Source organism: Artibeus jamaicensis, unplaced genomic scaffold, assembly GCF_021234435.1.
Source record: "Artibeus jamaicensis isolate MK-2021 breed Jamaican fruit bat unplaced genomic scaffold, CSHL_Jam_final contig_519, whole genome shotgun sequence".
NCBI lineage: Eukaryota > Metazoa > Chordata > Mammalia > Chiroptera > Phyllostomidae > Artibeus > Artibeus jamaicensis.
Window position 1 is genome coordinate 9,124,653 of NW_026521871.1, and position 24,730 is coordinate 9,149,382.

At 41.8% G+C, this 24,730-nt stretch overlaps 1 protein-coding gene across 7 annotated transcripts in view; it reads left to right on the top strand.

The window, feature by feature from the left end:
* The window catches only part of ARHGEF3 (Rho guanine nucleotide exchange factor 3), a 313,805-nt gene that overhangs the window by 266,717 nt on the left and 22,358 nt on the right, over positions 1–24,730 (top strand). For 6 of the 7 annotated variants that reach the window (XM_037132091.2, XM_037132090.2, XM_037132095.2 and 3 more), the window contains 3 exons: positions 7,187–7,294; positions 21,272–21,442; positions 24,137–24,199. In XM_037132091.2, the coding sequence (XP_036987986.2) occupies positions 7,187–7,294; positions 21,272–21,442; positions 24,137–24,199 (342 nt within the window). Of the gene's footprint in view, positions 1–5,505; positions 5,833–7,186; positions 7,295–21,271; positions 21,443–24,136; positions 24,200–24,730 lie in introns of those variants that run through there. The other variant, XM_037132097.2, reaches the window with a different exon arrangement.

Sequence of the window (24,730 nt, forward strand, 5' to 3'; positions counted from 1 at the left end):
ATATTTTTGGTGACCTAGAAGTTTTGAAGGGTAAGAATCTTGGGCATAAACTGTAAAACAGTGTGAATTGCCCTTCGGCCCTAAGGAAGGGGGTGGTAAAGTTGAGATAATCATAGAGCAATGGATGAGCTTTACATTTATTTGACTGGGGAGAGGTGGAGTGGGAGTGAGGATCTGGCAAGGATAGAAGGTCTTAGATTTCTTAGCAGAAGATGGTGCTGTTGTAGAAGTGGAGAGAAGAACATGAATTAGGGAGGCAGTCATGGAGAAAGCAAAGCATGCTGACAAATTAAAGTAAATACAACACACCAGGTCTCCTCTCCATGTGCAGTACAGTCTTAAATGGCCTGTTTTCTCTGTATTGTCTTTAAAATAAATCAGAGCTAAACTCCACCAGTTTTATGTTGTGAAGTTCAGTGATTGGGAGCCCGTTGTTAGGTTTCTTAATGGGAGCCAATTAAAACAAAAGAGAAACCAGTCAATAGACTAAAATAGGGAGTCTGGCAGCTGGGTGGGTGCTTCTCCACGGGGATGCCCTTCTTTAAATTTTCGAGGTAACTCTCCCAGCTTTTGATCTTTCAGCTATGTGGACCTTTCCCTGTTTTGTTCTATATGAGTTGACAATTATTTAAGTAGTGAGTTATTCGTTTGTTTGTTTTTAATTTCACCAGGTTTGTTTTCTAATTACATTCATTGTCTGTCTCCAGCATTCTTTCTCACTAGGCCCTCATTAACACTTAACATAAACATCTCAGATTGCACCTGTCTGCTCCAGGTCAGCATTCACTGGTATATTTGCAAAAATGGTTTTCTGTTCATTAAAATGAAACTTTTTATTATGGAGAATTTGACTACATAGAACAGATGGAACCATACCCAGAGTCCCCTGTGTTGGCCCCCAGCTTTGACAATTACCAACTTGTGATTATCCTGTTTCCTACACGTCCCCTTTCTCCAAGTTTGTTACTTTGAAGCAGGTCCCAGGTGTCATATTTTTTAATATTCTTTATTTGTATATATGAATGGGCAAGGAAAGTTTGTGTTTTCTTTGGGCTGATTTGTTCGGAAGTTAAGAAAATAAAATGCAGTAGGATGGGGTTACTCACAGGACAGGTAAGTCAGGTACATTCCCTGCTCACCAAGGGGAGGACCCAGCATGTCTGGTCCCGGGGAGAAGATGCAAACTGAGCCCATGTTTTCTGCTGGAGCAGAAGGCTGTCTGAGTGTGCCCGTGGAAGAGTGTGGTGCTGGGAGTGTGGTCTTCGGGTACATCGCAGTAGAAAGCTGAGGCTGAAGACTCCTGACGTAGGACATGATTCCTATGATGGCATTAGTAATACAGCAAATATGGCCCACTTCCTTCAGCCCTCAAGCTAAAAATGTTTTCTATATTTTTTTAATGATTGAACAAAGCAAAAGAATATATTTTATGACATGTAAAATATGACATGTGAAATTCGAATTTTGGGGTCTGTAGATAATGGTTCAATGGGACATAACCATATGAATTTATTATTTACCTACTATTCATAGCTGATAGCGGAGATGAGTAGGCCTGAAAGGGGCCGGATGGTCCATAAAGCTTAAGATATTTACCATCTGGCCCCTTACAAAGAAAGTTAGCCAAGCTCAGGTATACTGTGTAGGCTCTGGAGCCAGCTGCCTGGATTTAAATTCTGGCTGCCTTTTGAGCTGTGACTCTAAGCAAGCTGCTTGCTTTATGCTTCAGTTTCCCCATTTTTTAAATGCGGATTATAATAGTAGCTGCCTTGCAGGGATGTTTGGAGGAATAACTTAATAAATATCTGTAAAGCACTGAATCCCTACAACAAATGTTAACTTATTATTATTTGATAATGCTAGAGCTTCTCAATCACTCTGAGATTGTAACTTCCTTTTTCACATGAAGATGATGAAAGCATCCTAGAGCAGTTACTGTGTGGGTGAAACTTGATCCCTGGGTGTGCAGTTCCCAACCTGCCTTCTATTCTGCAGATGGAACCCTGCACAACGTGTCCCTGACATTCAGGCATTTGAAAAGACATATTTTTATGACTCCAGCAACTCATGGGCAAAAGCATCAGCTGGCACAGTTGATTCTCCTTCTCCCTTGCTCCTGGCCAGGTGTAGAACAGCCTAGAGCAGTGCTGCCTTGCAGTAGGAGCAGTCTAAGTCCTGCACCTATGGCTGTGTTTCTGAAGGCCCTTGCAGGACAGTGTTTATGGCTCAGTGAAGGGTGTCTCAGGACAGCTACAGACATGGTGTGGAAGGCCCTCCTGCTGCTCCCAACCCCACTCTGGATGCAAAAATGAAGTGCAGGGAGAATGAGTGAGGGTTTCCTTATGTCATACCTATCAGAATGGAACTATTTTTGAGGGAATAAAACATTGTGCTAGACCCGGCTGGGTGTCTCAGTTGTTTGGAGTGTCCTCCCGTACACTAAAATGTTGAGGGTTCGATTCCCAGTCAGAGCACATAACTAGGTCGTGGGTTCAATCTCCTGTTGGGGCTCATGTGGGAAGTAACCAATCGATATTTTTCTCGCACATTGATGTTTTTTTTCTCTCTCTTTCTCTGTCCACCCCCCAACCCCCCTAGAACCAATAAACATATCCTCTGGTGAGGATTAAATTTGTTTTTAAATGTTTTTATTGTGCTAGATTATATTGCTCTGACAAGCATTTTCTTACATTGTGTATAATCTGCTTTGGTTTTTATCTCTTGAAGGGAAGAATGAGAAAAAGATAAAAATTATTGTATCCTGTAGGGAAGGAGTATTAAAATCTATTAAATTAAAACCCACATTAAAAATAAAATTGCACGGGGTGCTTTATTCCTCTTTGTAATTCAAGCACAAGAGATAGTTTAAATTGCTGAATCAATTCTTTTATGAAAAAATATGACCTCCATGCCTTTCTTCATTCTCCTTTCCTCCCTCTTCTCCCTCTATTTTTCCTTCCTTTTTATCCTCTGAAAAGATGAAGAAAAAGCATTGAATAAAAGTTAATACTGAATCAGGATAAGTATTCACAGGAAACTTATCACAGAAAGGAACTTTCTCTACTTGAAAAGGGGTGTCTTGTCTATGCACTCATGAAACATAATACTTAAGGATGATTTCTATAATCTTTCTTTTTACTACTCATCCCCCCCCCCCCCCCCCCACCCCCCCCCCCCTCTCCTCTTTTTCTTTTTCCTCCCCTTTTTTTGTTTTTTTCTTTCTTTTTCTATTCTATTTCTTTTTTTTTTATTTTTTTTTATTTTTTTTTTTTCTCATCTTCCAATCAAATTAACAACAATTCCCCACTCCATGAACCTAATTGTGGTGCATAGGTTCTTTGAAATTGATGTTTTAGGATTCTTGGGGTATAATCCTAGCAGTGGAATTGCTGGGTCAAAAAGGCAGGTCAATTTTTATTTTTCTGAGAAAATTCCATACTGTTTTCCATAATGGTTGTACCAGTCTACAATCCCACCAACAGTGAACTAAGGACCCCTTTTCCCCACAACCTCTCCAACATTTGTTGTTTGTTGCTTTGTTTATGATAGCCATCCTGACTGGTGTAAAGTGGTATCTCATTGTGGTTTTAATTTGCATCTCTCTGATAGCTAACGATATTGAGCATCTCTTCATGTGTCTCTGAATGTTCTGTATGTCCTCCTTGGAGAAGTGTTTGTTCAAGTCCTTTTCCCATTTTTTAATTGGGTTGGGTGTCTTCTTAGAGTGGAGTCGTGTAAGTTCTTTGTATATTTTGGAGATTAAACCTTTGTCTGAGGTATCATTGGCAAATATGTTTTCCCATACAGTTGGTTGTCTTTTTAATTTAATACTGTCTTTAATACATGCAAGCTTTCTCAGCTTGAAATCAACAACATACAGGGGTTCTACCCAGTACAATAAAACAAGTCAAACAAAAAAAGCCATAAGGCCTAGAAAAAATGCAACCGAACTGTTGTTACTCAGAAAATGCTGCCTGTACAAAACATGCATTGCCTTCTACTTTTTTAAAAGAAAACTTCTTTAGTGAGATGCCCTTCTGTTCTGTCTTAAAATTGCGTGGTGCGGGTTGTGTCTGCACTTGAAATAGGACACCTTGTTCCTGGGTTTAGTATTGACCTTGCCCAGCTTGGTCTGGCAGCTGAGTTGTTGGACTGGGAAGACCCTGAAGGTTGTAGTCTGTCATCTCTCTGTAAAGCCAGGAAGCAACCCTGCTATTGCACTTGCTCGTTCTGAGTAGAGCTATTTAACTAGAATCTGGAAACATTTTCCCTAAGGGTTCTATTTAGACAGCAGTCAAATGTAGCTGGAGACATACTGAGTAAATGGAGAAGAAAAATCAAATTAGGCCAAGATTTTTTTTAAATCTCCTATTCTCACTGAAACCCTCAAGGAGAATACCATAATTCATACTTCAGTCACGTGGGCCAGGCATAAGACCTCCTTCAGAGGTCCAGTAACCTGTAAATGTTCTGGTTTTGAAACTGCACCTGCCCACTTTGCGGGATCACAGCAGTAAATCATGCAACAATAGTTTCTAGTTCAATTGTCTGTTACTTGGGAATGTCAGACTGTCAGAGAGCAGCTTGGTGTTTACTGGTCTGGGCCTTAAGAAAAGCATTTTAATTACAATGTCACGTAGCAGCAATGCGCAAACTGCACAACCTGCAGAGAAGCTGGCATCTGCATCATGCATACATTTTGTAGCTGTGCAAAAAAATGCCCATCTGCCCGGATCATGTAAACTGGAAGCAGTCAGCAAAACCTTAGAAACGATGACACAGCAGGTGGAACAGAGCTGAGTCTTCTATCCTGCCAAGCGTGCAATGTTCCCTGCCCATTTTTAAAGCAAGAGAACTCAATTGCCTTTGCCCTTCATTCTCCCCCTTCTGATACAGACTCTGTGACCCATCAGCTTTAATCATTAAAGGAACAGAGACCCAGGAGTCTCCGAGCTCTGAGGTGCATGCAGGGTTATCTGAGACCAAGTCCTGCCCCCCCCCACCTCCGCAACCCTCACAACACACAGGAAATCTCCCTTGTCACTTGCTGCAGTGAAGCTCATGCCACCAAAGGTGCTGATATCACAATGCTGGCATTTCCAGCCCAAAGCAGGAGCCATTTAGAGAAATTCAGGGGATGCTCAAGACTGCGCACACACACGTGTGCGTGTGTATTCAGTGAAGCAGCTCTGACGTAAAACATATTTTTTAAGCCCTCCTCTGGGGACAGATGCTCAGGAGCCAGGAATTGGACAGAGAGCATCCTGAAGGGCACCATCACCTGGAAGCAGCAGGGCTATTGGATCTTTCTCTCAAGCACTTCAAGAATTAGAATGTGATGTGTCTCGTATTGAGAGATTCATCTTTTGCCTTTTGGAACTGCACCTTCCCAGTGTTTAGGGAATCTCCTGATGTCTGTTCAGCTCAGCAAGCGGGGACGCTGGAGAGGTAACCGGCAGCCCGGATTTATTCTCTGTCTTGGAAAAGTGGTTTACTGCTTTGTGTGAAGTCATTCCTGGCCACATTGGGGAATTGTTTTTGCACTTACCTTCTAGTCTTTTAATTTTTCTATTTAAATGCCAAGAAAGTTGGGTGTATTTCAAAGAAGGCTTCTGATTTCTGAGGCTGGCAAGAGCCTAAAATAACATGAGAGTTTGTTGGCAGAATTCCAAAACCAGGCAAAAATTTCCCAAGCACCTACTATGTTCAAAACACCCTGCAGGGGTATCCTGGAGAATCTGAAGTTCTGGCTTAACCCTCGAATCTTTGAAAGAAAGCAATGGCTGAAAAAGAAAGATGAGCATCTTGAGAGTCCCTCTGGAAATGATTGAGGTTCGCCACAACATTTGTCACATTTGGCTTTTTCCATTAAAATTTGGTGTCTTCATGTGCTATCCAGCATCTACTGCAGGTCCAATGGAGCTTAGGAAGACAAGGGTAACTGTTCTCTTTGTCCTCGTAAGATGTTTTGTCCGTCATCTCTGTCTTCCAGCCCACTGTTTTATTTATGTAATTCTTGTCTGCAAAGTCACTGGAGTGGACAGGCTCTCTCTCATCTACCAGCTTGGTTTGGGGTAACTTGCAGATTTGCAAATGTTTTATGTGGCGGTGATTTTTAAAAGTTGTGGCTATATGTAGTATAAAAACTGATGCTAAAGGTGGGGTTTTCTCTTGGTGCATTTACTTTTGCTGTCTGATTGTTCTTTATAAATATTAATAAGTACATTTAAAATATACTGAAGATGTAGATATGATTTCCTAAGAGCCCAGTAATAAAAGGGCATCTTTATTTTTTTTAATATTTTTTTTATTTTATTGATTATGCCATTACATCTGTTCTATTTCTCCCCTTCACCCTGCACACCCCTCCCCCACCATTCCCCCCCCTTTAGTTCATGACCACGTGTCTCAAGTTCTTTAGATTCTGTATTTCCCATACTATTCTTGCCCTCCCCCTATCTATTTTCTACCTACCATCTATGCTACTTATTTTCTGTACCTTCTCCCCCCTTCTCCTTCTCCCACTCCCCTGTTGCTAACCCTCCATGTGATCTTCATTTCTGTTTCCACTCCTGATCTAGCTGTCCTCTTAGTTTGCTTTTGTTTTAGGTGTGGTTCTTAATAACTGAGTTTGCTGTCCTTTCACTGTTCATCTTTTTTATCTTCTTTTTCTTAGATAAGTCCATAAAAGGGCATCTTTAAAAAATTTTGAATTTAGTTAACTGAATGATTCTTTGTGCTTTAGAAAAGAAATTGGGTGCTTTTTGGTAGGGTGGAAAAAAGGTTTTTCAAAAGAAGAAACCAGAAATATCAAAGACAGCTACCTGACAAGGTCATTGGATGGGAAGTCTGGGGCAGCTTTGCTCTACAGGAGGGTGGGGCGAATGTTTTCACTGAGCAGAAGCTTCCGAATTAAAAGCTGTCAGATATTGGGAGTGAGAGCAGGGAGCAGATCTGGGCCCATTTGCTGTCCACTCAGAGGCTGCTTCTGTTGACATCTCCCTGCCACTTCTCCTTGCCTGGCTCCTAAGCCAGATCATCTCCGCACAGCAAGAGTGAGAGAGGCACCAGTTACATTTCACAGATTGGTGTGCAGCCAGCAGCTTGTGGAGTGGGACACGACTTTGTGGTGTAGTTATGTTTTTGTAATCCACCTTGACATTTTCCTTTCTTTTCAACCCTATAGGAGCCTAGTAATAAACGGGTGAAACCCCTTTCCAGAGTCACATCACTAGCAAACCTCATCCCGCCCGTGAAGGCTACACCATTAAAGCGCTTCAGCCAAACCCTACAGGTAAGAAGGGCACAGCAGGTTCATGTTTACAGAAAACCATGTTGTGAAGAAGGGGCATTTCTGTTTTACCGAGAATCTGCCCTGGTTTCCGATTGACCTGAATCACCCTTTATTTCAATAGGAGGGAGCAAGGGAGGGGACTGAAGGGAAGAAAGAGGTATTTTCACATTGTAAACGGAGGTTAGGTGATGTCCTTTGAGAGAGGGGTAACTTGAGGAGTTCATCTCAGTCCAGTCTTTTCTCACAATTGTATTTCTAAGTCGTGTGCCCCATTCAGATGCACTCTCACACTCTTAAAATATCTGTGGGCCTTCTCAGGAAACCAGTACATGATGCGAGCCAGAGAACAAGAGCACCTCGTGGCTTAGGTCAGGATCTGGAAATTATAGCACATGGAAAAATTCAGCCCACCTTCTGACTTCTTAGGGCCTGTGGGCTAGGAATGGTTTTTACTCTTTTGATTAGCTGGAAAAAAGTCAAAGAGGAATGATATTTCACCACACCAGAAAACTGTATGAAATTCAAATTTCAGTGTCCATAAATAAAGTTTTGTTGGAACACAGGAATGCCCAACTGTTTGTGTTTTCTATGGCTGCTTTTGCCCTAGAGTGACAGTCAAGTACTTGTGACAGAGACCATATTTCTCATGAGGCTAAAATGTTTGCTATCTGGTTTTTTGCAGAAAGTGTTTACTGCCCTCTGGCTCCAGGGGCCCTAGAAATGAAGTATTGCAGTTCTGACCTCGACTCTGTCAGAGACTTTGTCACCTCGGGCAGATGCCTTAACATCTTTAGGTCTTGCTTTTATCCCTAATGGTTAAACTGGGAGTGGCGCCACCAGCTCCTTCATAGAGTCATTGTAAAGATAAACAAGACAGTGCATTTAAAGGGCTTAGTATTGTGCTTCAATCGACAGTTAGCAATCACTAATTTACCGATTAGTTAGCTAAGCGGTAAATATTATGTACTGTAGTAACCCTTTGGTTAACAAATGGGGGTAGTTGTTCTTGTTCTTAAGTTTCTGATAAAGTTTTTCTTTTAAAGTGAAAACGGAGTTTTGTCCAAGGCCATGTACCCAATTTGATCATTGTAAAAGTCCTCTTATAGACTGAAGACCACAAAAGCCATGCCATGAAAAGGCTCATCTTGTTTAGCTAAGTAGACTCAAGTCTGCTATTTCTCATTTGTCCTGTATACTTTTCTTTGTGGTATTTTTATCTTGATTTTGTGAGTCATTAAGAAAATCATGGACTGGAACTCAAGGCTTGTCCCATGCTATGGGACCATCTATGACTTGAGAACTATTTGTCTCCCTCAGCCCCTCCACTCATTGCTTCCACACCATTCAGCCAATGTGCTGTGACTCTGCTTAGCACAGGCTGTTCTTACCACTTTCCTATAGATCCCGGCCTTCTCCAGCGCTTATCCCCTGCTGTGCCCATTCCTCTGTTAACTCTGCTAACAGTTTCTCCTGAATGAATACCTCATCACATAATTACCTGTAGGTTTGGTTCTGTTTCTCTCAGTGCTTGAGCCTCTGGGGTCCTGGATAGCCCCTGATCACCTTTGTGGGAGAACACAGGAGAAAAAAAAATAAGGTTGTCTGGGGGAGCCAGGGGAAGGCTTTGAAGCTAGTGGAGAAAAATGTGTTTACCTTCTCTCCCCTGTGGCCATCCCTCAGCCCTCTAGCCAAGTTCATTGCTTGCTTCCCCTGGAAGATTCATCACTGCCTTAGTCCTACACATCTGGTCTTTCACTGAGTTCTGCTTTTTGAAAACTCTTTAGCCTGTCTCCTGCTATTTTACCCTTTCATTTCTACCCTAGTGGCTGTGGCTCAGATCATATGCTCTGCAGTTATTTTCCCCCTTGATTACAAGGCCTCCATGTTGCCAGCCATCTCTTGCCATAATCTGTCTTAGCACAGGACACCTTTTGCCCCAGGAAGGGCCTCACTCATCCCACAAGTATTGAGTGGGCCCTCATTATGAACTAGGCTCTATTTCCGGCCCTCATTTTGCTTATATTCTAGATAGAGTTGCTTTTTTGGCCCCTTCATGGCCACATCTACCCCTCAAGTTGTGTTGTGTTTGGCTGCACAGTGTTTTGAACTAACATCTACAAATCAAAACAGTCCATGTAAGCATCTAGACTTTCGACTTCCTGAGGAAGTGGAAGGCCTGCGGTGCTAGGCCTCTGTTTCCACAGGGCAGTAATGAGCTAGTCCTGAGTAGCTGACCAACTGGCACCCACCAAATGTTCCCATTGTAATACCTTCAAATTCTTTCCTTTGGCTTCCCAGGCAGCCTTTATTTCTTTTCTCATGTTTCTGCCCTGCATGGAACCTACACAGGGAACACTGCTGCAGGAAATATTTGATCACCTTGAAAATTTGCATCGACCTAGAGAATTGGGACAGAAAGTAATCAAGCCATGTCTGAAATCCATCAGAATGAGGCCAAGCAAGGATGAGAAAGCCAGACCCGAGGGAGGGATCCGACCTGTGGAGATTAGTTTCTAAAGGCTCAAAGATTTTTGTGTAGCAAAATAATTTTTTATTTACTTTTTTCAAATATCATGAAAAGTAGCTAACTCCATGCTCCATATATGGTCAGAAACAACCAGCAGAAGCAGAACAGTTATTCAGAATGGTTATGCACACAGAGAGAACTCGAGCAATGCACTTATGTTGTGAGTGTGTCCTTGGGAGGTCACCAGATGGAAATATGCCCCTGTGGTTGTTTGTAGAGCCAAACAGCCCTGTTTGCAGGGTGATCTGCAAAGCAGGAAGAGAGCCATTCCCTCAAATACTTCCAACAGTCACTTTGGTGCATGCAGCGCAAGTTCTGCAGAATTACTTTCAGTCCTAGCTTCTCAAGAATAACCTCATCACCTGATTTCTTCCCTCACCAGCTAGAATGGGATAGGATGCTGATGTCGCCTGAGGAGCAGGGAGTCTGAGGGGGAAGGAGTCCTAAAGGGGCACTCAGTGGGCCAACCTCACATCTTTTCCCATTTTGCCTACTGTGGTCTTCCCATCTTTCCCATTTTGCCCATTCTAAAAAGAGAGGAACAGGGAACAAGGAATGCAGCAGCCACACCATGCCTCTCAGCATTCATTTCTTACCCATATGTGTATATATTTATACCTTTTATACTTCCAAAAACAACTTAAGGCTGTGACTGGGCAGCTTGGTTCTCTGCCACAGTACCCCTGTCCCTGGTTCCTGGCACCTCTGAGTCATATATTTCTCTTCGGATATCCAGCTCTGTCTGTCAGGTTGGACTCCTTTTATTATAGGAGAAGAGATGCCCAAACACCCGAACATGATGCTTTAGTCAGTAATGAAGCACTTAGCCATCCTTCCTCTGGCTCCTCAGGAGGATAACAGGAGAGCATGGGGCTGGCAGCTTCTTCCAAAAATGTTTAAAAACCCAGTTACAAATGGAGTGGTGCTTGCAGCAGCTCATCAAGACACTGCAGGACTTGTTCTCTCTTGCCTCCCCTGTGCCCCATGTGGACTAGGGGCTCGGGTCTCAGCACAAAGGCAGCATTTGTGGAAGTCAGAGAGGCACAGCCAGCTGCATGGTGCTCTGTCTGCTTCTGACCAGGGAGGTTAGTGCTGCTGGTAGATGAAGCACAGATGTCTGGATCCCTCTGGGCCCGTTCATTATGGAAAAATACAGAAAAGGAGAAAAGAGAACACATAGCCTTCTACTCTAAAACAACCCTTGTTACTATTCTAATAATTCTTTTCCAGTGTTATTCTAGGTATAACTAGACTACACACTCTGTGTGTAGTCTAGTTAAAGAGTGTAGAATACACACTCTAGAGTGTGTAGAATACACACATTCTAGAGTGTAGAATACACACTCTAGGTATAACATACACACTCTGTGACTAATTTTTGGTTACTCCTAGTCGGTCTAGCCTTATCTTTGTGCAGTCTGTTCACTTTTGGATGAAACCTCCTACAGAGACTATGGATGATCAGCTTCTCTTGCATTTCTATTGGTCTTGGCCTCCCAAATTTCCAAGCTATGCAGTTACATTTATAAATGTTCTTCTTTATTATTGTTACAGCCTCTTGGAGGAATTATACCTTGTGTTAAAGTTAAATAATCAGCCTTGGCTGGTATAGCTCAGTGGATTGAGCATGGGCCTGCAAACCAAAGGATCAAGGTTTGATTCCTGGTCGGGGCACATGCCTGGGTTGCAGGCCAGTTCCCAGCACGGGATGCACGAGAGGCAACCATACATTGATGTTTTTCTCTTTCTCTCCTTCCCTTCCCCACTGAAGATAAATAAATAAAATCTTTTTAAAAAGTTAAATAATAATTTTACTTCTTTTAATATGCCTTTTTGGAGTCTTGGTTCTCTTTTGGTTTTTGTTCTTTGCATTTTGCCTGGTGTGTTTTCTTTTCCATTTTTATTTTCCCATTGTCATTTAGCTGGATGCAAATTTTGTTATAGCTTAAGGGAAGTATACCATAGTTATTCTTGGAAAATATTATCTTTTTCAAACAATTTTTCATTTATTTCTAGCAGATGGAGAGGGAGTGAGAAAGAGAGGGAGAGAAACATCAATGTGTGGTTGCCTCTCGGGCACCCCTTCCTGGGGACCCAGCCTGCAACCCAGGCAAGTGCCCTGACTTAGAATCTAACTGGCAACCCTTTGGCTCTCAGGCCAGCACTCAATCCACTGAGCCACACCAGCCAGGGTGCATATGTATTTTTTAAAAACAAAATCATAATCATAATATGTACACTATTTTAACTTGCTTATGTCTTAACAGTATAAAGTAACCTTGTAGTGTGAGAATATATTTTCATATCATTAAATATTTTTCACCGACCCAATTCTAAATGGGTATATATACTATCTCATTAAAAGGATATGCCAGTTTATTTAATTATTCTTCTATTGTTGAATACTTAAGTTGTCTCCATTTTTTATAATTACAGGTGGCAGTACTTTAAACATCCTGATCAAAAATCTTGTGTATGTCTATATTTCTAGAAATGGAAGACTGGTTAAAGGGTGTGAACATCATAGGCATTTGATGTCACGAGAGTTTTGTCTTCATTCTTGATGGGTATCTGTCCTAGACAGAATTGCTTCTCTGTGTTCTCACATCCTAACTCTAGACTCATAGTCACATATCTCCCTGTCTTTTGACACAGTTTTTCCTTCTGCTGTGACATCTTTATAAGATGGCTCATCACAGGGGTCCTTTAACTTTTCCACACAGGCCAAGTTTGTCTCTTACTTTTCTTTGTGTCCACAGTGCCTAACACTACACATCACTTGGGACATGCTCAGAAATTGGTAGTTACTATTATTTTCATTTTTCTTATTAGAAAAGGTGGCCATTGCTCTTCCTAGGGGCTGTCTAGGAGCTGACAGCGGGTGCCCACCTAGTAGTGTTATGAAACTGCACTACTTCACAGTAGCAATGACTCCCCTCCCCTGCTAGTATCCCCTCAGGAAAGACTGTTGTGGCTAAATAAGGATTTCTAGTAACTGCAGTCTCTTTTGCTCCATTCCCTGGTCCTCAGATCTAGAAATTATGTCATGCAATCCAGATGCAATAAAAAATGTGATATCAGTGTCCTCCATTAATATTCCTTATATCTACCATGTTATTTGTTCTTCTCTATACTTGTTGGGGAGGTAGTCAGTATAAAAAAAGAAGATAGTGCCTGCTCTTGAGAAGGGTAAAATCTACTTGGTAAAAGTTGTTTCAGATACATTAGCAAGTGGGGGGGGAGGAAATTCAAAACCATTGCATCCCTATTAATTATACACACATATAATAGTATATGTATAGGAAAAACCAGAAACATCATCCAATTTTTAATGTTGGTTATCTCTTGAAAATACTGTTATAAGAGGCTTTTACAGTTCTTATAACCACCCATTTCCTACTGACAATGTACCAGGCACTTGGCTAAGCCCTGGACACACAGTTTTTCCCTCTGCTTTTTCTTATCTAAAACATTTTCTTATCTAATCTTTACTGCAACTTCGTGAGATACTAATCACCACATACCACTTTACACAGAAGGAACCTGAGACCCAAAGGGATTAACTTTTCCAGGTCCCTCAGCTATTGAGTTGACTTGAAGCCATATCTGTTTTACTCTAAAGCCTGTGATCTTAACCTAAATTCATGTTTTATAGTCAAAAGACTGGCTCAGTTCCTATTCTCACACTTACCTTGTGCTTGTAGCTCTAATCCTCTGGTACATGGATTTCTCATCTATTAAAAGGGCCCAGTGCCTCTCTCAGGATTAGCACAAGGTTCAAATGTGATGGGACTGCACAGCTGGGAAGTGTTATTTGTCAATTTAAGTTAATTACCGTAATCAGGCCTTTTATGAGAGGCTCACTCTTCCAGTATGCTATTGGAGAATATTTTCTGATCCCAGCCATGGCCACTGTACATTTTGGTTTAACCCATTATAGTAGCAACGTAGAAATGTGTTTTCTTCTCATAGCCCCACCCTAACTCCCAATCCATTTAATAATAAATCATCTATTACAAAAATACCAACGGTAAGCATAAAGAATTTCCCTGGCTGGAACTCATTTTTGGAACTTGTTATCTTTGGCTGTAGAGACCTCCTATTTTTTTGGAAAAGGGTGAGGAGGGAGCACCCTGCTGAACAGGCAGCATTAACAAACCAAATCTGTTCCATCATGCCTAACCCGCTGGGTTTACATTTCCTCTGACACATGTAAGGGAACCCCTTTTCCCCACCTGACAGATAGTCCCCTTTGCACCTGCAGCACCTTTTCCACATAACCAGCTCATAACCAGGCATAAACATGAGCACCCATTTCCTAAATCTGCATTATCTTTGCCTATTATAGCCATTGTTATTTTAGCTGCCAGTAATTATGAGCTTTGGGTTTTTGACTCATTTGCTATACCACATGCCCTCATGGAAACTCTTAATTGTTCTGGAACATTTTTCATTCCAGGTCATTTCACACTCTTCCCCCCCACCCCACCACCACCACCCCCGCCCTGGCTGGTGCAGATTATCTATGTATGTGTTTCTATTTTGTATGCAATTCCTCCTAAGGCTGGGTCCCTCACTCTGAGGTGAGTCTCTCCTGGTCACCATGGGCCAGTGTTTCTCACCCCAGGGGACATTCGGCAATGTCTAGAGATGTTCAGGTTGTCATAACTGGTGTGGGGCACTGTGGTGTGGGGCATTGTCATTTGGCAATTAGAGGTTAGGATACTGCAGAACACCTCATAATGCACAGGACAGCCTCTCACAAGAAAAAATTTTCTGGTTCAAAACACTAGTGGTGGCAAGGTTGAGAATCTCTGCCACAGACTGAGAAGTAGCCTAAAACTCCTCGATTTGGGCACACACACTCCACCACACTTGAATCTTATCCTAGGGGAAGCAGGGTAGGATATTGGTTAAAAACTGGGGACTGAGAGGGAGTTGGGCTGAAATAGACCAGACCTGGGTGTCATTCTGAGTTCACCATTGACCTGGGTTTAAATTCTAGAGCACTGTTCATTAGCTGCATGACCTTGAGCAGAGTGTTACCCTCTCTGAAGCTCAAGTTTCCCCATCTGTAGAACAGACAGGAGTCCTTACCTTGTGGGTATATCAGGGCTCTAAAGCTCCCCCCACAGTACCCAGCACATACATCATTCCATTCATTCATTAGGCAGAATCGTTGAGGTCGTACTCTGTGCCAGTGCTGATGAATCCATCAGTGGACAGAACAGATAGTTATCCTTGCCTCCATGGTGCTTACCATGGAGGAAACAGACATGTCAGAAACAAAGAGTAAGTGGTATCATATAGCACATGGTAAAAATGAGAAAAACAGCACAGGGAGATGGGGGCTGGGGAGCTTCACTGAAGGACTGTGGCTTTTCTCTAGCAGTAGTCACATGTTCATCCCTCAATTTCAATCCTCTTTTCTAATTGTGCTCAGTTGTATTAATAACTCATAGGTGTGTGGGTTGTGGTGTGTGGTCAGTGGCATTGTGAAACCCATCCATGGCTGGTGCCTCACTGGGCCAGCCAGCTGCTGACTGCACATCTGACCAGCATTCTTTATTTCTTCTTTGGGACTTTCCCCCCTTTCTAAGCAGAGTCTGAAAAAGACAAAGTGTTTGTTTTAATCCAGCTTAATTAAAGGTATACATCTGAAGTTTGATTGGGTCAAAGAGCCACTGCAACAAGTGAGCAAATGCATTGCTTCTCCTTAACAAGATTTAAACTCCTAGAAGGCTGGGTCCCGTCTCACCAAAACCTCCCAATACATGTAGCAGCAGGCATGGCCTTCATAGTAGAAAGAGTTGAGTTTGGGGTCCAGACAGATCTGGTTGTAATCCTGTGTGGGCAAGTGCCTTAGCCTCCCTGAGCCTCAGTTTCCTCATAAAATGGGAATAAATAAATGCCCACCTTGCAGCATGGTCGTGAGGATCGGAGGGAACTCATCAGAAATGCTAGGCTTGGGCAGGCAGGCACCTAATGGCCCCTCTGTGACATTCCCTATCCTTTTCTCCTTAGTACCAGAGTCCAGCAATCACTGAGGAAACACAAAATGAGGAATTCTTAGCAGTAGAGCTTACCTGGTAGAGCTCATGCCTCTTTTTCCCCTCAAACTGCAACAGAAGAAAATCTCCAACTCTCTGGGAAAATTTTCAATAAATACATAAAAATATGCTCAATCTCACATTCAAAACATGAAACTGAAATGAAGGAGGTATAGTTGTTTTTCCTATTAGATTAATAATAATATCCTGTTGATGGGAGTCTGGAAGAATTGTACTGTCATATCATATACCTTGCTGGGGACAGACTATTTGGAAGTCACTTTAGCAGCACATATCGATATTGAATTGTTGATACTTCTTAAACCAAGGAGTTCTACTTAAGAAATCTGTCTTATAGAAATACCAGCACAAATACATAATGGATGTTCACTGAGGTACTTTTTGTAATAGCTAGACACTGGAAATTATCTTAATGGCCCTCAGCTAGAGTTTGAATCCATGTGATCCATCCAGTCCATGGGATACTAACTCTGCAGCCATGAAAAACAATAAGTAACTTTGGGTGATGGAAATGTTTTGGAACTAGAGAAAGGTGATGGTTGCACAACATTGTGAATGTACTAAATAAAGGTCACTCAACTGTTCACTTTGAAAATGATCAATTTTATATGTGAATTTCACCTCAATAAGTGAGTTTATTGAATTTATTGAGGAGGCACTAGTTAACAAGATTATAAAGGTTTCAGTATATGTTATTTTTTTCAAGAGTGAGCCTTACAGTAGCATGAAAAGATATTTTCTAATGAAAAGAGAAAACATTCTGTTTTTTGCAAGTGTTAGCAAATGTGTAGAAAAGGTTTGGCAAGATCTAGAATAAGCTAAATAGCATTTACTTCTGGAAACTGGACTTGGAAAAAATGAAGGGATTTGTGCTTACTTTTCTATACTTTTATAATGTATAAAAATTTAAAGTTAGCATAAATTACTTTCAAACTGGTGGTGGGGAGGGGGAAGTTTGAAGTTGGTCAGGCACTGAAACTAACAAGTGGGCAGTTGATTCTCTCAAGTGAAAGTGGAAAATGTCTTTCATTTTGAATCTTCTTTTTTGTGTATTCCTCTCTTTCCGCTCTTTAACTTCCCACTCCTCCCAGGCCAGGCCGGCATCAGAACTACTGACTGAGATGAGTGAGTTATTTGATGACTCACTTTGCTTGTTTTGACCTTTCCGTGCCTGTGGCTAATTGATTCTGAGTGCTGGGGATCTGCAAGCATTAGTCTGGTCCCTGTTTTATAAGGGTCTATTTTCAGGAGATCACAAGGATTTGTAAGATACCATTACTGAACTGTATACTTGGAGCAAGTACTTTCTTGACCAGCACAGGGCTGGTCCCGCAATCATAATAAGCTCATTAATGAGCCCGGGAGCTCATGGAAACCTGCACCAGCCTCTAGAGCTGTGTTGCTGCTTGCAAACAGAGCTCGCTTCCTATCGGTAATTACTTGGTGCCCCTTGGAATTTTCTTTTTACATTTTCCACTTATTCATTTTGCTTGAATTACGATTTGTAAACTGGGACAAAAATTACCAGTAATGTAATCAGGCAAAACAACAGAATTTTGTGGCATTCCCTTTATATCATTGCTCATGTGCATTTTTTTCATGAAGTGTTCATATACAGATTTTTAATGTTGATTTTACATAGAAGGGATTTTTAGCTGTTAAAATTGTCTCAGAACTGTCATGATGGCTAAATAATATTCTATAAAACAGATGAATTATAAGTTATTTAACAATGCCCTTATGTTAATAGTCCTCTTAAAATTTACTTTTGTAAATTTATTGTTACACCTTGGCTACCTCATAATTTCTTAGCGATGACGGCACATATGTCACACGGAAAACCAGTTCCTATACTAAGGAAGTTTATAGTTCAGAGCAGGTGACCACTAAGTATAATAAAATGTGATTGTTACTATATTAGCAATATATCCAAATTGCCGTAAAAGATGATGAGAGAACATTGGTAAAGATTCCTAGAAGAGGTGTTTGAGTTATATCCTTAGGACAATTAGGAGTTAACCAGGTAGGAAGTGAAAGAGAACCTATTCAGAAAGAAAAAGCACAGCAGATAGCAATGAATGATGCATTTAGGAAATGGCAGATAGCCTAGTAGGGCTAGAGAAAGGGTGAGTGGCAGGAGGTGTTCCAAGATATATATACTATGGTCAGATTATAAGAGATATTACGTACCAAACCGCAAAGTTGGAACTTGACACGGAAGGCCACACATATGTAGCCACAGCCATAGCAATGAGTACTTGCTAAATAAGAATGTGGTTTTTTAGCACAGCAGCACCTCACTGCTTTAGCCAAGTTTCCAGTAAGTAGGTTGAAATCTTCTAGACTGAAGGCTGAATAGGATGCACATAGCTTTTTCCTTGATCATTTATATTTGTCAAGAGAAAGCACTGTGGAGGCCGCCCTCTGGCGCACAAGGTCAGGTGGCACTGCTCAGAGGTAGGACCTCTTAGTTGGCTGCAACAGAAGGACTTCCTGACAAGATGGAGGCATAGGTGGAAACATTGTGCCTCCTCACACAACCAAAATTAAGGACAACAAAGATTTAGAAACAAAAACACAACCAGAACAGACAGAAAATTGAACTGTACGGAAGTCTGACAACCATTCAACCAGACTGGTAAAAGGGGTGAAATTGGTGGCTGGCAGAGAGAGGTCTCAGCAGGAAAAGGTGGTGGCTGCCAGACCCAGGACCACAGGCGGCACAGGGCTCACCACGGTCACACATTCACATGCAGATAAACTAGGCAAAAATGGGCAGCAAGACAGACCATGCAACCCAGGGCTCCAGCGCAGGGAAATAAAGCCTAAAAGCACTGATTGAAAAGGTGCTGGGAGAGACTCCTAGCCTCTCAGGACAATTTGCTGGAGAGACCCACAGGGTCCTAGAATGTACACAAACCCACCCACCTGGGAACCAGCACCAGAAGGGCTCAATTTGTTTGTGGGAAGTGGCAGAGGGGACTGAAATCCGAGAGAGAGCAGAACAAGTGCCATTGTTCCCTCTCTGACCCCACGCCCACATATAGCGTCACAAGCCAGTGAACTGGGTTGTCCCGCGCTGGTGAACTCTTAAGGCTTCACCACTCATATGTAACAGGCACGACCTGACCAAAAAAATATAGCTCAAAAAGAAGAACAAATCAAAGCCTCAGAGACAATACTTTTAAGCAACTAAGAGATAGCCAACCTATCAGATGCACAGTTCAAAACACTGGTGATCGGGATGCTCACAGAATTGGTTGATTTTGGTCACAAATTAGATGAAAAAATGAAGGATACACTAAGGGAAATGAAGGAAAATGCACAGGGAACCAATAGTGATGGAAAGAAAACTAGCACTCACATCAATGGAGTGGACCAGAAGGAAGAAAGAAACAACCAAACAGAAAAGAAGGAAGAAACAAGAATTCAAAAAAAAAATGAGGAGAGGCTTAGGAACCTCCAGGACATCTTTAAACGTTCCAACATCCGAATTATAGGTGGACCAGAAGGAGAAGAGGAAGAGCAACAAATGGAAAACTTACTCGAACAAATAATAAAAGAGAATTTCCCCAATCTGGCAAAGGCAATAGACTTCCAGAAAGTCCAGGAAGCTCAGAGAGTCCCAAAGAAGTTGGACTTCCACATCCACATCCCAAGGAGGAACACACCAAGACACATCATAATTACATTACCCAAGATTAAAATGAAGGAGAGAATCCTAGAAGCAGCAAGAGATAAGGAGACAGTCACCTACAAAGAAGTTCCCATCAGACTGTCAACTGACTTCTCAAAAGAGACCTTACAGGCAAGAAGGGGCTGGAAAGAAGTATTCCAAGTCATGAAATCCAAAGACCTCCAACCAAGATTGCTCTATCCAGCAAAGCTTTCATTTAGAATGGAAGGGCAGATAAAGTGCTTCTCAGATAAGGTCAAGTTCAAGTTCATCATCACCAAGCCTTTATTATATGAAATGTTAAAGGGACTTATCTAGGAAAATGAAGATAAAAAATATGAACAGTGAAAGGACAGCAAACTCACTGTTATTAACAACCATACCTAAAACGAAAGCAAACTAAGCAGACAGCTAAAACAGGAGCAGAGCCACTGAAATGGAAATCACATGGAGTGTTATCAACATGGGAGTGGGAAGAGGAAAGGGGGTGGAGAAGGTACAGAGAATAAGTAGCATAGACAGTGGGGAGAAAATAGACAGGGGGAGGGCAAGAGTAGAGTGGGAAATGTAGAAGCTAAAGAACTTATATGTATGACACATGGACATGAACTAAAGGGGGGAATGTGGGTGGGAGGGGTGTGCAGGGTGAAGGGGAATGAAGTGGGAGAGGGGGACAACTATAATGGCATAATCAATAAAATACATTAAAAAAAATTTTTTTAAAGAGAGCACTGTGATAGCATGTGTCAGCCACAAGGATCCCCTTTGGGTGGTTGGCCATCTGAAAATCTACAGGGACCTCTTTGGAAAATAAGAAAATAACTCAGGGACATGGTTATTTACTTGGTATTTAGTATATATATATATACTAGTTGGTACTTTTCAAGTTGATAGAACCTCAGCTGAGATGAATGTAAACAGAAAGGGGAATGTATTGGCCCCGTTAGTCTAAGAGAGGCTCTGATGGCTTCAAGCAGGGTGGGATCCAGGAACTCTAATTGTGTTGGTGAAGCGTGTTCCCCCCTCACTCCATTGGTATCTCTCTCCATCCTCCAGTCTGTGTGTCCCTTTATTCTCTCCTTTATCGGACAGATTCTTCTTTGTGATCAAAGAAAGTTGCTGCAAGAAATTTCTGCTTATATTAACTCTTGAGCTCACAACCCCAAAAGAATAGAGTCTTTCACTTCTTCCATGATTCATGTAAAAAATTTCAGGCAATCACATGCCTCTGCCAGAAACAGGGTGGAGGAGTGCTCTGATTGGTTAGGTCTGGGGGAGCCCAACTAAACTGAGATAGGATACACAAGGACAGTAGGATTCCATTCCTAGAAGGAGGAGGGGAGTAGGAGTACTAGTCAGAATTTTTTAAAGGACATCCACTATCATTAATTGTCATTCCTCTGAAGAGTGGAAATATTTAATGGAAAACAGTAGAGCCCATTGCATGTCTGAGAGCTGCCTTTGTGTATGTTCTTGTGCTTTACCCAGGATACTCCCAGCATCTGTGTGAAAGCAGCCCCTTGCCCAACTTTCCTTAGCATGTAGGCTCAAGACAGTGCCCTCCTTCCCAAAAGGCCTTGTGGTATTGTCCTGTCTTTCTTGCAGATGTCTGGTTTATGTTCTGTTAGGGAAAGGAAGCTGCTCAAATGATCCACCCAGTTCTGCTGCTGTGCCTGTAACAGTTTGTTTTTCTTGTTGTTCAGCGTTCCATTAGCTTCCGCAGCGAGAGCCGTCCTGACATCCTCGGCCCCCGACCCTGGTCCAGAAATGCCGCCCCTTCAAGCACCAAGCGGCGAGACAGCAAGCTGTGGAGTGAGACCTTCGATGTGTGTGTCAATCAGATGCTTACAGCCAAGGAAATCAAACGTCAGGAGGTAGGCTTGGGACTCACAGAGCTGGCTCCTGGAGGCAGGAGCACTGCAGGCAACCTGGGGTCAACACCGAGTCTCCAAATCAATTTTCCATGGCATTTGTAGAAGGAGGACAAATGGGCCAGAACTTTTAAGGAACTGAGACACCAGCATTCAGCTGGATGGGTGTGGTGCCTGCTTTAAAAAAGAAACTGATGTGAAAATCTTACAAAGAACATAAATTGGGAACAGTCTATTTAGGATCCTGGAGTTCACAAAAATGATCATAATCATTTCGTTATATTTTGACACAACTTCTAGAATATTTTAAAATATTCTGTTAGTGAAACTTTGATTGATTCAGTTTTGTGAAAAACTTTTCTAGGGAATGTAGTTAATTTCATTCCCTACAAGTTTTCTGTATCAACATCCCTGAATGGCTGTGATGATATGACCCTTTATAGAGAGTTTGTCACATGCCAGGCTGTACTGAGCACTTCAAATGTGCATCATGTAGTGAAATCCTTGGAATATATGTTTCTGTGGAGAACTTGACATTGGAAAAGGGAGTACTTGAAAACTTTCTAGGTTATGACTCAGCAATTCTTCTCTAGGAATTGTCTACATAGCACACTTATCCACAAATGAAAAGATGTATGTGTAAGATTATCCATCACAGTAATGTTTATAATAGTGCCAGGAAGAGCCTGAACATCTATTACCAGGGACTGTTAATAATAATGTCCATACATAGAATATTGTGTAGCCGTAAAAAAAAACCACACACACAAAAAAGCACCGATGTGTATGAATGGCTAAGTGGATAAAGCAGGACACAACACAGGGTGTCAAGTACACTACCATTTGTGTAAAAGAAGAAGGAAAATAAGTGTGGGTGTATATGTATGTATTTGCTTGTAAAACATTGAAACATTTCTGGAAGGACATGCAAGGAACTGATAACATTGTTGCCTCCTTAGAGAGGAACTGGATGGCTGCAAGAAGGAGGTGAGAGGGAAAGTTTTCACCACGTATGAATTGGGGCACTTTACATTTTGAACCATGTCAGTGTATCATCTATTAAAATGAATAAATAAAGCAATTACTTGCACCAAAAATATTCTATGAGGAAATATGGGAAAATCTTAATAATGGTTAACAAGATGGTATTATGGACATTTACATTTGTTCTCCTTATGCTTTTCTGTGTTTCCCAAATGTTAATAGTGTGCATATATTACTTGTACAGGCTAATAGTGGGAAGGAAGGAGGGAAGGATCAATTTTGCAGATGAGGACATTAACGAGGCACAGTAAGCACAAGGTCACCCAGCTAGAAAATAACAGAGCTAGCTTTTGAACTCAGGCCCTGTCCTAATCCAAAGCCCTTGGTCTTCATGGTGACATTGCATTGTCCCACCACAGGGAACTGACTGTGGCCTATCCCAGTGTGGGGTTCTGGGATTTTCCTCTTCTGGGCGTCACATTTGGTCAGTCAGGCAGTCGGGCCTGTGTACATGAGCTCTAGTGAAACAGATATGCAAGGAAATCTAAGGGAGGTCCAAATAAAGGCTAGTTAATTATACTGCGCCAATCCCCTTGCTGGTTTTGATAATGCTCTATAGTTATGTAAGATGCCACCATTAGGGGAAACTGGGTAATCCATGTACAGGACCTCTCTGTACTATTTTCATAACTTCTCACGTGAGTCTATAATTATTTCTAAACAAGAGGTTAAACAGAACAGAGTATCAGGAGAGCATGGTGTGGAGGCTTTCCTGGGCCTCAGGAGGAGCACCATGTACTGGCCCCCAGTGAGTGTTCTGCCTCCACCAGCTTTGCTGGAGCACACTTGCCCTGCACTCCACCATCCCCAAGAATGAAGGGTATGCTCCATCCTGCTTACTTCTTCCCTGTAGTCCAAAGAAATTGTAGTGGTCCCTCAACTAGCACCACAAATATGTAGTCTTTTGATAATGTAACTTTCGCTGACAGTTTAGATTCCCAGAGGAAAGTGAGTGTTGTGCACACCATAGCTCTTAAATTATGATAGCCTAATAGAGCCAAATTAGAAATGGTCTCTTTACATGCTCTTGCAGATAGCTAGTTTCTGTCATTTTATTTATTGTACAGTGTAGGGCTAAGAAGTAATTTAGAGTGCGTTAACTTTACCAGATATTTAGAGTGATAAAATAATAGATTCTTCTTATAATCCTAGCCTTAGCACAAGTGGCTGATGGGACTACAGCTTTCTGTTCAGATTCGCCTTTTGTTGAGTAGAAGGAAGACCCATTATGATGGCCCAAGTAATAATGCTGCCATGTCCATCACTGAGAACAGACCCTGAATCATTTACCATGATTGTCACTCACAACAAACTTATATCTGTGGCTCAAACTGTAATTATTTTACCTAAAATAGTTCCCTCTTGGTTGGCTGCATCAAAGTCCTATAACATGAAAGATGACTTGAATTGGAAACATATGTGGTACCTCTTTATCCCACAAACAGATAAGCACATTGTACAGAAGTTTTGCAAAATCTTTTCTTCAAAGCTTTTAGCCACTAGATGCATTTGCTGCAGATTAACTGAACTTTTTAAGAATCTTTTAAAAATACTTAAGAAGTAAATAGATTGGGAGCTTTGAGCACTGGAACCAGTGCTGTTTGTTCTCATAAATGAAAGATTTCAGCGGATGTGTTTTCTCTTTTCTTATAGGCAATCTTCGAGCTTTCCCAAGGAGAAGCAGACTTGATAGAGGACTTGAAGTTGGCAAAAAAGGTAATTTTAAATCCAGTGGTCATTTGAGTCCCCTCATATTTTTTTCCCTCTGGGTAATTTCACAATTCTAAGATTGTGCTTTATGAGCACCCTTTATGACTAAGGTAATCCAAAATCGAGAAGAACCTGCACAAACCAAGCAGTGGGGAAAGTGGCTCAACACGAGAAGGCTTCTGAACCTGGACCTGGCACCTTTAGGGCTTCTCCTCTGCATGTCTCTGATGCACCTCAAAGAATACTGCAGTTTAATCAGAAAGTGTCCATGGAGGCCTGGCTTTATGTGTGTTTTGTTGTCCCAGAAGCTCCATGGGCCTGGCTTCCTTGTCCACCAGAGAGAATGTGTGGGTGGTCTGAAACTGGAACTGTGTCTTAGAAATAAAGTAATTTGAATCTCGAAAGTGGATAAAATGGTTAAGTGAGTCAGTCGCATACTGTCGTGTAAGTTAGGGTCTTTTATATGGCAATATGTTTTTTAATCACATCGTGTGTGGGAATGTGGATGAAACCCATGCCTTGCGTCCTGTACAGCGT